The sequence below is a fragment of the Saccopteryx bilineata genome, chromosome 3, assembly GCF_036850765.1.
Source record: "Saccopteryx bilineata isolate mSacBil1 chromosome 3, mSacBil1_pri_phased_curated, whole genome shotgun sequence".
NCBI classification, from domain to species: domain Eukaryota; kingdom Metazoa; phylum Chordata; class Mammalia; order Chiroptera; family Emballonuridae; genus Saccopteryx; species Saccopteryx bilineata.
In genome coordinates this window covers 276,843,817-276,860,747 of record NC_089492.1, presented here as the reverse complement: position 1 = coordinate 276,860,747, position 16,931 = coordinate 276,843,817, and the positions used below count along the sequence as shown (strand labels likewise).

The 16,931-nt window shown below is 46.5% G+C and overlaps 2 protein-coding genes across 3 annotated transcripts in view; one reads left to right on the top strand and one right to left on the bottom strand.

Moving 5' to 3' along the window:
- Positions 1–2,526, top strand: part of KDM1A (lysine demethylase 1A) — a 61,772-nt gene extending 59,246 nt beyond the window's left edge. For both annotated transcript variants that reach the window (XM_066270146.1, XM_066270145.1), the window contains 2 exons: positions 1,049–1,195; positions 1,993–2,526. In XM_066270146.1, coding sequence (XP_066126243.1) covers positions 1,049–1,195; positions 1,993–2,181 — 336 coding nt within the window. In that variant the 3' untranslated portion in view covers positions 2,182–2,526. The remainder of the gene's footprint in view (positions 1–1,048; positions 1,196–1,992) is intronic.
- A 2,100-nt stretch (positions 2,527–4,626) lies between these two features.
- The window catches only part of LUZP1 (leucine zipper protein 1), a 102,523-nt gene continuing 90,218 nt past the window's right edge, over positions 4,627–16,931 (bottom strand). Inside the window, exons 2-3 of the mRNA XM_066270141.1 lie at positions 9,526–12,712; positions 4,627–7,969 (exon numbers count right to left, since the gene is read on the bottom strand). Coding sequence (XP_066126238.1) covers positions 7,814–7,969; positions 9,526–12,597 — 3,228 coding nt within the window. The 5' untranslated portion in view covers positions 12,598–12,712 and the 3' untranslated portion in view covers positions 4,627–7,813. The remainder of the gene's footprint in view (positions 7,970–9,525; positions 12,713–16,931) is intronic.

The window sequence follows — 16,931 nt, the reverse complement described above, 5'->3', positions numbered from 1 at the left end:
CATCAGGCTCTATTTTAGACCCTTATGATTCCCTTGAGAGGAGGCATGTTAATGCTTCATGTGAATTTGTAAGAGAATTCAGGTTATGGCCTCCGCCTCTGCCGCTAGAATGGCTCCTATTGCAGTGGAGCAGCGCCCACTAGTGGGCATGCAGGGTGGACCCCAGTCGGGCATATGTGAGAGTCTGTCTGCCCCACCCCCAACACCCTCATCCCGCTTCTCACTTTGGAATAGTACAAAAAAAAAATTTAGGTTAAGTCCTAAGTAGATCTCTGGATTTGTAGACAAGAGTGCAATGTGGAGGCTTCCTTGTAATCTGAAGGCATTTTGTATTATATATTTTAAAGTAGCAGCATTCACCACATGGTTCTCATGTTAAATTTATTTATTTTACTTTTTTTTTTTTTTTTGTATTTTTCTGAAGCTAGAAACGGGGAGGCAGTCAGACAGACTCCTGCATGCACCCAACCGGGATCCACCCAGCACGCCCACCAAGGGGCGATGCTATGCCCATCCAGGGCATCGCTCTGTCGCGACCAGAGCCACTCTAGCACCTGGGGCAGAGGCCCAAGGAGCCATCCCCAGCGCCCGGGCCATCTTTGCTCCAATGGAGTCTCGGCTGTGGGAGGGGAAGAGAGAGACAGAGAAGAAGGAGAGGGGGAGGGGTGGAGAAGCAGATGGGCGCCTCTCCTGTGTGCTCTGGCCGGGAATCGAACCCGGGACTTCCGCACGCCAGGCCGACGCTCTACCACTGAGCCAACTGGCCAGGGCCTATTTATTGATTTTAGAGAGAGGAAGGGAGAAACATTGATTTGTTGTTTGACTTGTTTATGCATTCATGGCTGATTCCTGTATGCACTCTGACTGGGGATAAAACCTGCAACCTTGGCGTATCAAGACGATGCTCTAACCAGTTGAGCTACCCAGAGCATCTGTTGTCTCTTTAGGTCTCTTATATCCCTTCTTATCACAGCTTTTCCACCTTTCAGAGGTTACTAGTTTGTCTTTGGTGTCCAGTATTAACTTCTGCTCATGGTCTTTTCTTTAGCCCAAGGAAACAGTGGTGTCTCGCTGGCGTGCTGACCCCTGGGCCCGGGGCTCCTATTCCTACGTAGCTGCAGGGTCATCTGGAAATGACTATGATTTGATGGCTCAGCCAATCACTCCTGGCCCTTCCATTCCAGGTGCCCCACAGGTGAGGAAGACTATCTATACCCGAGGTTATTTGGAAAGAGGCTAGTACCCCAAGATCTCAGGGTAAAAATGGCACTGATTGTTTTAGGTTTGAGTCATTCTGGCCTTGGACCCTTTCAGATAACCCAGAGCAAAGGAAAAGGGAGGAGCAGTATCACCTGAGTCACAGTTCTCACATTTTGGCTTTGTAACTCTAAAAAGTCTGTGTTCAGAGTATAAACCAACTAATTACTTTTTCCTTATTCAGATTTTTGACTCTAGAAAACAGAATAAAAAATTTTTAATTGTACCCTATTTTGTAATGGCTTGTAAGATTGTTGCAGGGTCTCAGTCACTAGGGGCCTCTGGGGCATGCCCCTGTGAAATGACCTTGGCCCTCACTAGACAATGTGTGAGCCTGCTCCAGACAGCAAGTGTTCCTCAGGACCGTGGTAAGGAAGGCCCGCTGAGCGGAGGGGCACAAGTGTTCCTGAGTAAGAACAAATGCTGCAGTCAGAGTAGTCAGGACCCCTCCCTGCCAGTAGGTGCTACAGGAGGCAGAGTAGAACTGGGTATCCCCCAGAGATAAACCATACATAAGAACAGATACAGTTAGGCATCACTCCAGAACTAAGTCTGGGCTGAGTTTTACTGTCCCTAATGCCTGCTGATAATGGAGACTCTTTTAGGTAGAATGATGGACTAGTGATTTGGGGTAGGGGGCGGCTCTACTTCAAAGGCCAAGAATTTGGCAGTTAACACAAGAATAAAGGTATATTTGCAACCTACTGAGTCTTAATTTTTTCCCCCCTGAAATAGCCAATTCCACGACTCTTCTTCGCTGGAGAACATACAATCCGAAACTACCCAGCCACAGTCCATGGTGCTCTACTGAGTGGACTTCGAGAAGCAGGAAGGATTGCAGACCAGTTCTTAGGAGCCATGTACACCCTGCCTCGCCAGGCCACGCCAGGTGTCCCCCCTGCACAGCAGTCCCCAAGCATATGAGACGTCTATCCTAAGGAAGAGGCCAATGTATGTCTTTTGCTGTGTAAGCAAAAGCTCTTCTAGCAATACTAGATTCCTAAGAAACTTACCCTGGCATCTGGGCTCTCAATCAGCTGCTGAAGTTCACGATGGTCAGATGGCCAAGGAGATTGTTCTGGTTTTGATGACAAAAGTTGCCTCCTTTGAGTTACTTAGAACTAGGGAGGGGGGCACTTGTCCATTAGTGTGGAAGTGTATGTTCTTCATAAAGACTGAGGCAAGTAAGCACTATGAGAGAACATCTTGTCTCTGGGTATGTGGTGGTAGTCTTTTTATATTTTGAGAATAAAACTTTATATAAAATTAGTCCTTTTTGTTTGTTTTCTTTATGGCTACAGCTGTATAGGAGAAGTGTTACTTCTCTGGAAGTACTAGTTTTACTCATGTTTACATAAGGAGGATGTTTATATAAAGGAGAGAAATGGTTTAGGTCAGGTCAGCTATATGGTTGGGGGTCCTAGAGAACAGTAGGCTTCCTGGTCTGTGGAGGTAGACTGCCCCACTGGGATTGTGGGGTGACCATGTGCCAAAGGCATGCAGCTGCAGGTCAAGCATATGGATATTAGGAAACTATCGAGATAAAACCCAAAACACAGGTTTTATTCTCCAATTTCACTCCAAGGGTATGTGCCAACTTTCCACTTCTGTCCAAGGTACTGGTATAACGTTTTAGCAGATTCTACATAAGGAGCAGATTAAGGGTTTAAGTAACTTTGTGTTGTACTAATTTCCTGTTGCTGCTGTAACAGATTACCAGCAGGCTCTGAGGGAAGATTGTTTCCTTGCCTTTTTCAGCTTCTAGTGGCTGCCTGTATCCTTGGCTTGTGGCCTCTTCCCTCACCTTAAAAGCACATAACATCACTCCAGTCTCTGCTCCGTCATCACTTCTTGTGTTCTGTAGATCCTCCTCTGAATCCCACTTATAAGGATGCCTGTGAGTTCCTTTGGTCTTGATCACGTCTGCCAAGTCCCTTTTGCCATGTGGTAAAAACTTATAGGAAACTATATGCCTGTTCCTTCCCAAGGGCTCTTAACAGACTAAACACATGTGCGTAATTGCCTCTGGAAATTGGATTTTACTTGTATTAGTCAGTTCTTCCCTAAATGAAGTTTGATTCTTAGTAAGATGTAAGGGACATTACATTGGTGGACTGACTGGAGAAGGCTTTTTCCCTAGTCTTAGGATGAGTGACAGCAGGGAGAAATTTAAATTTGCACACCAGGATCAGGGTGGGTGGTATAACCAACGTAAAGGTGAAAACAGCACACAGTGTAGAAGGTATGTGGACTTTGGAGCCCAGCTCTGCCATTAATATTGCCTTTGAATACCCCAAAGGGGGTTAAGGTGTCTCATCCAGTGGCAAGTACTTTTAAAAGAGTTTGTTTTTTTAAATAGATAGAATAAGCAGCTTGAGAAATTTTTGTTTTGTGTGTGACAATAGGCCTAAAAATAAGACATAACAATAAAATAGGTGCTATATGAGTCTAACTCTAATTCCGTTTTGGCTCCCTATACTAAGCCTCGGCTATATTGTCAGTCCTTACAGCACCAGTAATTAATTGGCTGTGAATTTTAAATACAATGAAACATGCTAGCTGCACCAGTGCATAGAAAACAGTTGTGTGCTGAGATAAACAAACAAAAATGGCATCACTGACTCACACAGAGAGCACATGGAAACTAGGGAGCTTTATTGGTTACATATTGTGCTGCAGAGTCAACAGACAGCATTAGAGCCAGAGGATACATGCAGACAGGCAGCTTCAACTATACACATGCACCCAAGGAGCCCTGAGTCACTGCTCATGGCTTTGCCCTGGTTTCCGGCGACAGGGTTCCGGCCTCCTTGGTCCCATGCTTGGAGCAGGAATGTAGAAGCTGCTGCACCTGGACTCCAAGGGGCAGGGGTGAGACCCGAGTACCTGCCTGAGCAAGTAAGTGTGGACCAACAGATACTGATGCCCCTTAGCAAAGGGGCCTATAATGTAATAACAGTTTTTGAGGGCTACTTCAGCCCTCCCAATCTTTAAAATACAAAAAAATAGACTTTATTCTCTTAAAAATACATTCCATTCAGTACATGTTCTGAGCTGTGAAGCAGCAGGAAAATAGGGCCCCTTTCCTGTGATCTTGGTTGTGAGGCTTTGAGGAGAACCCTGTTCCCCATTTGGGGTATTCAAAAGATAATCCCTAAAAGCAGCTCTTCCAAAGCAGTCTTGAACAACAAAAAACAAAACAAAAAAATACCCCGCACCAACAAAGGTAAGCCAGGTACCAGACCCAGAGGCTGGGGCCCTATTCCTTTACTGGGAAGTGGTAGCACTTGGCACTAACCCACTAAATAGAACTAACTGCCCCAGGATGACTAGTCCAAGATCAATAGACCAGTGGTTTTCAACCACCAGTCCACGAAGGACTTAACCACCTGACGTTGTATGAAAATCATAGACCCGGTGAATAGAGACTGTAGTCTTCATACATCAGCATGGTTAACTCTTTCACAGACCAGTATGAAATTTCTGGCAGACGGACCAGCAGTTGAAAACCACGGATAGAGACCCTCTCATACCCCATGAGAGAGGGATGATTTATGTGCAAGCTTGCCGGTAGCCAAGGCTGGAGTTCTTGGCCCCACTGCAAATCCCTCTAACCCACACTACAGCTGTTGCATTGCCACTCAAAAGCAAAAAACAGCCACAGTTTCCTTTTGCCCACCATCCTTGCATTCTTACGGCAAGAGGCAACAGCAGGAGGAAGAGACCAGCTCTACTGTCCCTCCACCAAGCAGCTCTGGAGCACCAGGTTCCCCAACCTCACTAAGAGCCCTCCCACAACCACACTCCTGCCTGTAAAATTTAGAGTTTGAGCCAAGCTGCAGAAGGGGCTTGTCACAGAAGTGGGTTTATTGGCTGGGACAGTGAGTATTTGGCTTGATTAAACAACTATTCAACTACCCGGTCTCCCTTTACTTGGATGTTTCTTCCAGGACCCCTGATGGTGAGGCCTGGGTCCAGACAGTCTCACATCAGTTGCTTTTCAGAAACATGACTTCCAAGTTTGGAATTTGAAAGGCCAGCCTTGCCAGCCACTTGGAAGCCCATGGTAACCAAGCCTCTAACCTTCACAGGCTATTAAAAATGGTATTTTATGCAATGCTGAGGACATTTAAAAAAAAAATCTATTTTACAACAGTTCTAGGAAGTGTGCAGATGAAACAAAATATCCTGAATTAACTGTTACAATCAAACCCTATTGCACTCAGATTTTAAGATAGCCCCAGCAAGAGGGCACCACAGTCCCTCTTCCACAGAGCATTTGGGTAGCGGCAGATGTTGATGCTGCTGAAATGTGGAAAGATCCAGACTTTGGCACCAGGAGCTACAGCACCAGAATCCAGGGCTGCAATGCCCGAAGATGAGAATTATTGATGAGACCTTTGAAGGCATGGCTTGGCACCCTTCATCACCAGCAGAGAAGAGCCAGAGTCTTTCCTGTACTCTCGGCCAACCACCGCAGAGGTCAGTTTCCTTTGGACTGTCAGGGTTGCCGACCCATGAAGAATGGCAGGGAGGCTGTGAGAGGTGGCAGCCTTGAGCAAGCTAGTTTCCGGCCAGTGACCCAGGAGAAGCAGTAAGAGGTTTTGAAAACAGCATCTGAAGTTGATCGTCTGAGGCAGCAATGTGAAGGAAAGGCAAGCCACATGACAATGCCCTTAGATTGGCAACACTCCAGAAAATGAAAATAGGTGCAAAACATTCCTGTCCCTGAAAGTAAGGTGGGTGCACCCCACACCCCCAGGACTGCCAAGTCTGCTGCGGACAAGGGTGGGATGGACTCCAGTTCCCACAGTGAATGGAGGCAGCGGAGATGACTCAAGCACAGGAACGGGAGACACATCCACTTGTGTTATGGGAAGTGCAAGCTGGGAGACACTGTGGACTGGGCAAGGCTTTGGTGCCCAAAGGCCTGCGGGGACCAGCTATTCTAACCCCTTCATTTTTACACACTGCAAAAATGAAGCCAAGGGAGCTTCTCTGAGCTCCACCTCATGATATTCCAGGGGCCCAGGAAAGCAAGCCAAGGCAGTGGGAAGGACACATTCCCCAAACCCACTCAGATGACACCTTCCAAATGTGGGAATCATACCCCCCACCCATGGGATAATGGAAACAGAAGAATCTAGAATGCCCGGTTTAGGACTCTTAGAAACCATTTTAAAAGAACTCATTTTATAGACAGGGAAACTGAGATAAAGTACAAAGCCATTAAGAAAATCCAGCTTTCCTGACTCACTACTCTAATGCTGTCTTTCACTATGAAGGAAATGCCTGCTTCGTCAAGGTAGCCTTTGAAAGGGAATCCCCTCGTTGAACTGAGAGAATGCTACAGAAAAAGCAGTGTCAAGGTTATATGGTTCTTTTTAACTTCCCCACGTGAACGGTATAAGGAAACTAATCACGTTTTATTTACGTGGTTTATGAAAAGGTTTCTGCATTTTGAATTGGGTAAATTTGGGGCCTTTGATGGGCATGTGTTACCTTTCCTCCCATGAAGTCACCATGATAGTTGGCTTGCAGAAGTCAAGGGCCCACTTCTGTAGGAATGCCATCAGCTTGGTAAAGTGCGACACCTCCTCCGTGAGGGATGGGTGAGGAGGACAAAATCCGTGCCTTTCTTGGAGCTCTTGCTTTGTGGGGTGGCTAAAGGGAAAGCGCCTCGTCCTGTCCACTCTGCCCTTGGCTGGGTGCTTCCTGGAAGGCAGAGGATGCTGGGTGGGGCCCCGTGTAGTCTGGGGATATTCCGAAGGTGGAAATGAAGTCAGCATGAAGTCTCCAGCCACAGGAGAGGAGTAGGCAATGCCAGCAGCATTGCTGGTGCCCAGGGAAGGAGATGCATGAAGTCTGTGCACTTCAGGTGCCTTTGGGAGGTGAGTTGAGAGCTGGGGTAGGGGAGGGATAACATCATTCCAATAGGGGGTGGGTACCCATGTGCTCTGTCCCCAGAACACAGTGGTCAGCCAGGGGGTCAGTCAAAGAAGCTTCAACCTCAAGGGTAGTCCCATAATCCCTTAGAAGCAGCACAGACCTCTTCGGTAAAAGTCTGAGGAACTCCAAAGGGGAAAGGAATGGAAGCCCCTAAACGGAGCTGATGGCCGGCAAGTCTAAGTGTAGGTACTTAGGCCCTTAGGGCAGACACGGAGTAAAGTGGACGTGGTGAGAAGACTAAGGAATCAGAACATTAGCCACATGGTAGGGCTGTTACTGTGTGGTGGGGGATATAAGAAGGTTCTATATCATTGCCTATTTGTGGGCCAGAGTGACCCATCTTACCTGGGGGACAGGGCAGGAACAAGGAGAGAGGACTCATGCATCAGTTAGGGAAGGCTAGGCCTGGGTGACTGTCCAGCTTGTAGTTTCTGATCCCTTTGGCCAACTGGCAAAAATGACCTGAGCCACTGCCTGGCTCTCTGCCACAGTCTCCCAGCCAGGGCCTGGGGTCTAGCCTGGCTAACCGGCCTGGGATCCTTCTTAGGAGGGAACACGGAGGAGCTGAGAAGCAGGCGGAGGAGACAGCAGAGCCCACCCGGCTGACTCAGTTTTCCTCAGCACAGGGCCTGGCTGGTCGTAACCGCTCTTCGGCATGTGCTCGCCCAGGCTCTGACGGCCCCTGCTTCACAGGCGCTTCAGCCCGTTCCAGGGAGTTGTGCATTCGCCTGTAGACACTGAGTGTATAGTCATCGCCTTCCTCCTGTGCCAATAAAGGACAAAAGTGAGCTGTGGAGGACAACAGAGTGAGTAACAAAGAGACCCCCACTCCTTCCCGCAGCGGTCCTCTCTAGCCTGGCGGAGGGAGAGAGCACACAGGCCGAATCACAACTGCAGAAACATACTCCGCCCTGCAGACAAGCCAGTATAAAAGTTCCTTGGAAATGAGGTTAGACTACAAACTCCAATTTGCTAGGGGCTCACAAAACTGAACAGGAGCCCTGCAGGGCCAGAAATGGGGACACGGGAGTGGTACCCCTAAGCAGTAGGCAGGGTTCTCTAGTTCTGCACATGCAGCCTGGATGCTTCTCAGGGTGAGAGCCACCTCCCTGGTGGGCAGGCAAGGAGGTGTGCTGAAACGGAAGCCGGACAGCTCTTCCTGCTTCCCACCAACCACCAGCAAGCTCACAGGCCACGTCATCTTTATCATCATCATCATCATCATCTCTCAGCTAGCCAAGCTTCAGAGCGCTAAACATCCATCTTTCACTCCACTGCTTTTCTACCAGACGTCCACCTTTTTAATGTTTTGCTTTGGTGCCCACAAGCAAATGCAGATCAAAGAAAACAATTCTGACTGAGACAGGTGGCAGGGTACAAGAGTGGACCTAGGGATAGGAATACTGCACTCAAATCAGTTCTTCCAGTAATTCACTTTAGTGGCCTTGGGTAAGGCACTTTCTCTGGGGCAATGCTTGCCCACAGGGCTGCTGGCGAGACTGAATGAGACAGGTAGGTGGGGAGGTGCTTTAAGTACCCTGTAAACACTTACAGGGCTTTTCAAGTTAACAGTCACTTGCCCCTTTTGAAGAGAACAGTGTCTAGAAACAAAATGTCATTATCAGAAGCTTCACATCTAAAGGATACTCCCAGGGGTTTCCCCTTCAGATGCTGTTCTAACAGCCTGACCCTCAAATAAGGAGGAGCTTCTGGGTTTATCTATCCTGTAATGAGTTACCTGAGCCAACCCTGCTCTCAGACTGATGATATAATGGGCTTAACAGGTATCTGGGGCAAAGGATGCCCAGGCAGAAAGCCTATAGCAGGCCCAGAGTAAGAGTGCTATGTGCCGGCTGGCAAAGATCCACTCTCTATGAGGCGGCCAAGAACTCACTTCCCAGGCTCCCGTCTCTGCCCTACAGAAAGGGCACTGAGCTGCCCCCTTCCTCAGAGCTTCCCAGCAACCACAGCTGCTTGTGCTCCTAGGTGCTGCTCTGTGGAACTGGACAGGGAGCTCTTTTGGTCCCTCTGAAAACCAAGAGAACAGAGGCCCTATCTCCTTTTTGTGTGGCTACCATACCTAAAGTCAAATGGAGGAGACAACTTGAGGGAAGAATCTTGGAACTTCATGCTTCTCTGTTAAAGACATTCCTCAAGGTAGTTTATTCTTTTTTTAACAGTTATCTAAGCTACCTAGTGTTTCCCAGCCCCACGGTCTCTCCATAATCCTGAGTCAACAGGCCAAGACAGAGGGCCAGAGGAGAAAAGGACAGATGAAGGGTGTTGGGGGGACAGCAGGGGAAGGGGAGTGGGACTTACCATGCCTGCAAAGTGGTTCCAGGCTGCAGCCGTGACAGCATCTCCTACCCGATTACGTCGAGTGAGCACCTCTGATACAGTGAGGCTACTTTGGGTCCTTCTGGAAGAGAGCTCAGGGGCATCCCCTGAGTTTCCTACCCTCTGAGTACCCTGCTCAAAAAGGTATGATCTCTGCTGTTCAAGGTCTGAATAGTCCGTGGAAGACCTCTGGGTGTAGGCATTGGTAGATACCGCATTTTTACCAATTTGAGTCGGGGGGTCGTCTAAAGAGTTCAAATCTCTCCTGCTCTTCCAGGCATTCCGTACAGTGACATGCCTGGCATCTGCCGGGCTCCCCTCTGAAGGGGCACTATGGCTTTTCCACCTGATTGTCTCTGCAGGGGGTGCATGGCTATTCCTGTCCACAGGATCCGACGGCTTGATTATAATGCTGCTCCGAGAAACCACCATGTCCGGCCTGCTCTTCAGGGTCCCCTCTCCCATTCTTTCCGCTTCTGTGAACTGAAAGGTGATGTCATGTTTGTGAATGGAGAGCTCAAAGGGGGAGTTGACATGGTTGCTAACTGACGTGAGCTCTGGTGGCCCAACCTGGATGTTGCTGGTGGATGTGTGCCTCTCCCGCAGGGCCTCACCTGGGGTGGCTCTAGGGCTGCTGCTGCTGCTGCTGTCAGAGGGGTAGATAGTAATGCTGCTTGTCACTTTGTTTGATCCTGGTTTGGAGGTGGATTTCTGTTTCTCTAGCATGGCCTCAGTTCCAGACCCTCCCATGATTTTTTTCACATCTTTATCAACGATGACAGGTTTGATGACAGCCCTAGACCGCAAGGCCTCTCTGGGGCTGAAGGGCCTTTGACTTTTTACCCCAGTCCCATTGGCCTCTGGGAACTCCACGGCATTGGCGGAGCCTCTGGCAGATTTCACAGATTCATTTTCTGTCCCAACATCTTTATCATTCTCAAACAGGGAGGTTCTAAGGCCCCCTCGGGATTTGGATTTTTCTCTCGAGTTGGGCTGCTGTTTGTGCTCTGGCTCCGGGGTAATGGTTGTGTTTACCAATTTGGCAGTAACGAGAGATGTCATGTCCATGTCGTCATCCGAGTCTGGCTTCTCTCTGCCACCAGATTTGATGACTCGACACCTCAGGGCCTCGTGCTGACTGCTGTCTTCCATCACAACCGCTACAGGCTGATCAACTCCTTCTTTATTTGGGGTTGAAAAACCTTGAAGGATGTTCTCTTGGCTTCTAGAACTATAAGGATACTTTGATAGAAGTGGAGCCTTGGAATGTGAGGAAGTGGTCTCGGCCTCTGGGCCATTGGCAGCCCTTTTGCCCTTAGAGAGCCCTTCTGAGGAAGATCTCCGAGAGGAGGCCAGTGATCCGGGGGCCTTAGAGCTGCTGGAGTCTGCGGCCTGAGCTAGCTGACCGCCACTGCTTGGCGCCTGCCCCCTTCGGCCAAAGAGGGTGTCAGCGGAGGTGTCGGAAGCCTTGTCAGCTCTACCCAATATGTCACTGGGACCAGATCCATGGGTGGTATCACTAAATGTTCGTGTTGTCTTCTCTACTTTCCCCTTCAACCCTTCAGTACTTGGCTTGGGCATGCCCTTCCAAACTTTATTGTGCTCCTGGGCAGCAGGGGGGTAGCGGCTAAGCACTGATGGCTGCTCCCTGGACTTCTTCCCTTCACTCTGAGAGGAGCCAGATGCAAATCGATCTTCAGTTCTCTTTGTCTCCTGAGTTCCACTGTCTGTACCTGCCCCTAAGTTGGAAGCTTTGGCTGCCCTCCTGCTGGTGAAACTGGGAGAGGAGACCTGCCTATTGCTCAGAGAATAGTTTTCATTGTTAAGAGCAAACTCCCTGTTCCGGTGCCTTTCCCGCTTATGCTGAGGGGACAGTTCCCGAGATGTGTGCTTGGACACCGATACCTCACCCCCAAGGCCCCGAAACTTAGTCCTCTCGTGCCTGCCTTTGCTGGACAGGAAAGCATCTTCCCCTTCCACCTCCCCATTCTCTAACTCCTTCTGTTTCTTGATCTGTAGCTTTATCTCCTCCAGCTGGCTGGCTAAGAGTTTGTTTTTATTTTGTTCACTTAGGTAATTATCCTGCAGATCATTATTTTTGGCCCTCATTTTCTTAAGTTCTTCTTCTAAAGATTCAAAGTGTTTGATTTGTGTCTTAAGTTTCTCAATCTCTTGGTTAAGGTCTTTGACTTTATTGTCTTCCTGATTTCGGTTCTTTTCGTTTTCCGATTTATTTCTCGTCTCGTTCTCCCCGTGCTTCAGGTAGTCCAGCGTGCCCTTCCTCCGGGACTCCTTAGAGGGCAGCGGGGAGGAGATCCCGTCCTCGATCCGCAGGTCGTTCCTCTCCAGGAGATTGGATGCATTCCTGGTATAATCGCGGCTCATTTTCTTGTTCTGCTCCAGTTTTTGAGTGAGCTCTTTTATTATTTTCTCATTTTCTTTCTCCTTTTCATTCAAGTATTTTCTCTCACTTACAAAACTCAGAGTTAATGACTTCAGTTTTTCTAACTCGGACACTAAGTTCTGCTCGGTTTTATCGAGGCGGTCCTCGGAAGACTCTAGTTCTTTCACTTTGACCCTGAGCATTTCCAGCTCAGAGGAGATTTTCTTCGTCAGGTTTCTCTCCTCATTCAGGCTCAAACAGAGCTGGGTACAGTCGTTCTTACTCCTGCTAAAGGCCTCCTCCAGCTTCTCCAGCTCAGCCATCCGCTTCTGAAGCCGCTCAATCTCCGATTTCAGCTCCCGGGTGAGCTTCTCCTCCTCCTCCAGCTTCTCCTTCATCAGCTGACACAGGTCCTCTGCTCTCTTAATCTCCTCATCTTTGCCTTCGATTCTCAGAACTCGCTGGCGCAGCGCCTCGATCTCAGCCAGCATGCTGGAGTTGCTGCCTTCCGCCTGGATCACCTTGTCCTGCAGATCCAGGAGTTCATCCTCTGCTTTCTGGAGGTTTTTTGTGGCTTCTTCCAACTCATCAAGGCGGCGGCTCAGACTCTGTAACTTAAACCGCAGGTGGCGACTAGAGGCAGTATCTTTGTAGTTTGTAAACTCGGCCATGTCTACTGCCAGTGGGGGCTCCTAGAGGCATCCAGTTCTGCTTGAAAGGATGAGAAGTGGTTACCTTTCTCTTGGCATCCACAACTTTCTTTGGCAGCTGGAGACCATTATCACTCTACAGAAGGAAAGCACAAAGCACATCAGGCAGCAAATATAAAATCTGCACATCAGCTCCCAGCTCCCATATGTGACTCTTGTGACTAAACATAGCAGGTACTCTGATTTGCTGAATGAATGAATGAATGAATGAATGAATGAATGAATGAATCTGAATGAACCTGCAGGGTAAGGCTGGTTCTTTATGGCTAATGAGCTCGTATCTAGTTTTAGCCTAATGAAGAATGCCACCAATGGCATCATGGCAAAAAGACACAGAAGAATGCCATCTGCCACCTGCATAATATCTCAGAAGAGTTGTTAACTTTTCTATAAATCATTAAACAGCAGTTTCGGTTTTGCTTAGTCGTAAAATAAGGATAACAGTGCCTACCATCTCTCTCCCAGTACTGTTCTAAGATAATGCAGAGAAAATCTTGGTAGCAAAACAGTAAACAATCCTTAGGTCTTTAAGAACTATAGCTTCTGGGAAAGAAGCAGACTAGTGAAAAAAATAGGAAGACAGAGGACCTGGGCTCTATTAAGGCAGAAAGGGAGGACAGTATGCCTAGAGAACTTATGATCTTGGGCCTACTTTCACTTGTGTTCACAGTGCAAATTTACACTGTCTGAATGGTCTAGGATAACCTGCTGTCACTGAGAATCTAACCCCATGGTCTCAACCTGATAATATCCCTGAGAAATCTCCCAGAGGTAAACAAAAACAGTCTGGAAAGAGATTCCCCACCGAGTTCACACCAGAGTTCCCACAAATAAAGTCCCAATGAATGTAGCTCCCAGTTCCAAACTATGAAACACGTAAGGACCGCTCTTACTGTGACTGAACAAAGGAAGTTTATACAAATAAAACCAAAGTAAAACAGGTTACAGACCATAAATTAAGTACATTCCAATATTTAAAGTCATAAAAGTAATAAAAAAAAACAGGAAACAATAACAAGATACTATTAACAAAGATCAGAAGATTTTAAAATTAACCAAATTGTGAGAAATGTAAATAAAATAACAGAGGAAATGGAGAGTATAGTGGTTAAGAGAAATGTGGAAATTACAAAAGGCAGCATAAAGACCGAAAAAGTGAACAAGAGTTTAATTGACAAGGAGAAAATATAAAAGGTACAAAAAATAAGGAACTTTTAACAAGCAATACAAAAGGAAGGAATAGACAAAATGGGGGAGAGACAATATTTGAAGAGGTACTAGCTAAGAATTTTCAAGAGCTGATAAAAAATATGGAATGGAATGCCCCAGGAAAATAAAACTATTATGGAAAATAGTGAGACAGTTCCTCAAAAAATTAAAAACAAACAGCATATGACCCAATAATTCCGCTCTGAGTATACACCCAAAAATAACTGACAGCAGGACCTCCAGCAGACCTGCACACCATGTTCACAGCATCATTCCCACTAGTCAGTCAAAAGGTGGACGCAACCCATGCCCATAAAGGGATGAATGGATACACAAAATGTGATATATACATACAGTAAAATATTCAGTGTTAGGAAATTCTGACACATGCTACAACATGGATGAACCTTGAGGACCTTATGCTAAGTGAAATAGTCACAAAAGCAAATACAAAATAAAATGTGATTTCACCTACATGTGACGTCTAGAACAAATTCACAGAGACAAAGTAGAATGGTGGTTGTTGGGGGGAAGGGAAATGGGGCTTTGTTATTAAATGGGCATAAAGTTTCAGTTCTGAAAGATAAAAAAATTGGTTGGACAATGTGAATATATACCTAACACTACTGAACTATATACACTTAAAAATGGTTAAGATGGATACATTTTATGTTATGCATTCTTTTGACCACAATAAAAAACCTAAAAAATTTAAGGCAGGAAAGAAGTAAACAGAGAAGGAAGGTAGGGCAGGCTTCCAGTTTCTGGTCCAGCATGTAAGCAACTTAGAAGTCATCGCTTTGTCTAAACAGATAAAAAACTGAACTGAAAATCAACAACTCTTCTTAGATCCATCTGATAACTGAGGTCACAGAGAAACCCCACTCCCCAAAATGAGATAAGTAAATATAGAAAATCAAAATTTTTCACAGCAGGGACCTGCATGGGAACTAGTACCAGGGTAGGAAAACCTAAACTACAATTGACAAATTGCTGGAGGCTTAATGTGGTCAACTTAACCTTCAGTAGGCTCAGTCTTAGGGAGGATACTTTGTACTTTGTGAGCTTTGCTTCCAGGAGCTGTACCAGATTTTCACAATACAGATGAGAGAAAACCCCCTATGCTTCTAGGATGGGGAGCCTAGCTGACGGGGGTGGGGGGGGGCTCCCTCCTGCTTTCCATGTGGCAATAGGTAAATACCCAACTCCAGCCCACTCCAGCTATCCTGTACCACTAAATGGGGGGGGGGGGGTTTACAGAGGGTGACAATAGGACACTCGGAAGCACTTGTGAAGTTCACAGCGCAAGGGCACAGGCTCACTTAAAAATATGAGACCTAACCACACAGCAGACACCTCCCTCCCCTGCACCACACCACCACATCACTGAAGGCCTGTCTGCCTCAGTTCTTTTTAACACGTGGGCAATGTAAGCAAAGAAATGGAAATTCCAGGAGATAACAACAAGGAAATGTTAGAGATCAAAAACCCTATAACAAAAACAAAGAATGTCTTTGATTGTCTCATTACTACATGAGACATAACTGAGTTTAAGACTCTGAGCTTGAGGATACGTCAACAGAAACTTCCAAACTGGAAAAACAAAGGGAAAATACTGGGGGGGAAAAGGAACAATAACCAAGAAGTGTGGGACAACTACAAATGGTGTAACGTGTAAGGGGTTACCAGAGAAAAATGAAAGGAAGAGGAGAAAAATATGAAGCATTAATGACAGAATTTCCCAAAATAATGTCAGACAACAAGCCACAAAGCTTAGAACGCCAAAATAGGATAAATGCTGAAAACCATAGAGACAAAAGAACAAGAACACCTATGTGTATCATATTCACACTGGAGAAAATCAAAGATAAAAACTCTTGAAAGAAGCCAGAAGAAAAACTACTTACCTATAGAGGAGCAGAGGTAAGACTACATCTGACTGCTCAGAAACCATGCAAGCAAGAAGAGAGCAGAGTGAGAGGGGAAAAAAAGCATCTAGAATTCTATACCCTACAAAACTCTCCTTCATATCGGAAGGTGAAATGCCTTCTCAGACAAATAAAAACTGAGGGAATCTGCTGTCAGCAGGCCTGCCTTAAAAGAAATGTTAAAAGAAATTCTTCAGTGAGAAGGAAAAGGATATAAGCAAAAAATCCAGGCCATATAAAGAAAGGAAGAGTATTAGACAAGGAATGAGTAAAGTAAAAATTTTCACTTTTCATATCCTTAGTTGATCTGACAGATAATAATTTGTTCAAAACAACAGCAACAATGTATTCAATGAACATAGTTTATGTATAGGTGAAATAAATGTCAGCAATGATACAAGGGACGGGAAAGAGAAATTAGGATTACTTTATTGTTATAAGGTATTTATACTAACTCCAAGGCAACCACTGGGAAAAAAAGTTTACTTGATATGCTAAGAAAGGAGACAAAATGGAAGCACATAAAATGCTCAAAGCCATCAAAGGCAGAAAAAGACAAGAGCAACAAAGCAGGAACAAGTATGGTAAATATTAATCCAACTATATAATCACTTTAAAAATCAATAGTATATATAAAAAAACATTGTCAAAGTGTATCAAAAATCAAGAACGAACTATATGTTTTTTAAATGTTAATAAAGACAGATTAAAAGTAAAAGAATGAAGAAAGCCATCCCATGTTAACATTAATTAAAAGAAATCTGGAAGTCCTGGCTGGTTGGATCAGTGGTAGAGCATCACCCTGGCATGCGGAAGTTTCGGGTTCGATTCCTGGCCAGGGCACACAGGAGAAGCGCCCACCTGCTTCTCCACCCCTCCCCCTCTCCTTCCTCTCTGTCTCTCTCTTCCCCTCCAGCAGCCAGGGCTCCATTGGAGCAAAGTTGGCCCGGGCGCTGAGGATGGCTCTATGGCCTCTGCCTCAGGCGCTAGAAGGGCTCCAACTACAGTGGAGCAACTCCCCAGATGGGTAGAGCATCGCCCCCCCAGTGGGCATGCTGGGTGGATCCCAGTCGGGCACATGTGGGAGTCCATCTGCCTCCACACCCCCCCACTGTTCTCACTTCGTAAAAATACCCCAAAAAAAGAAAGCTGGAGTAG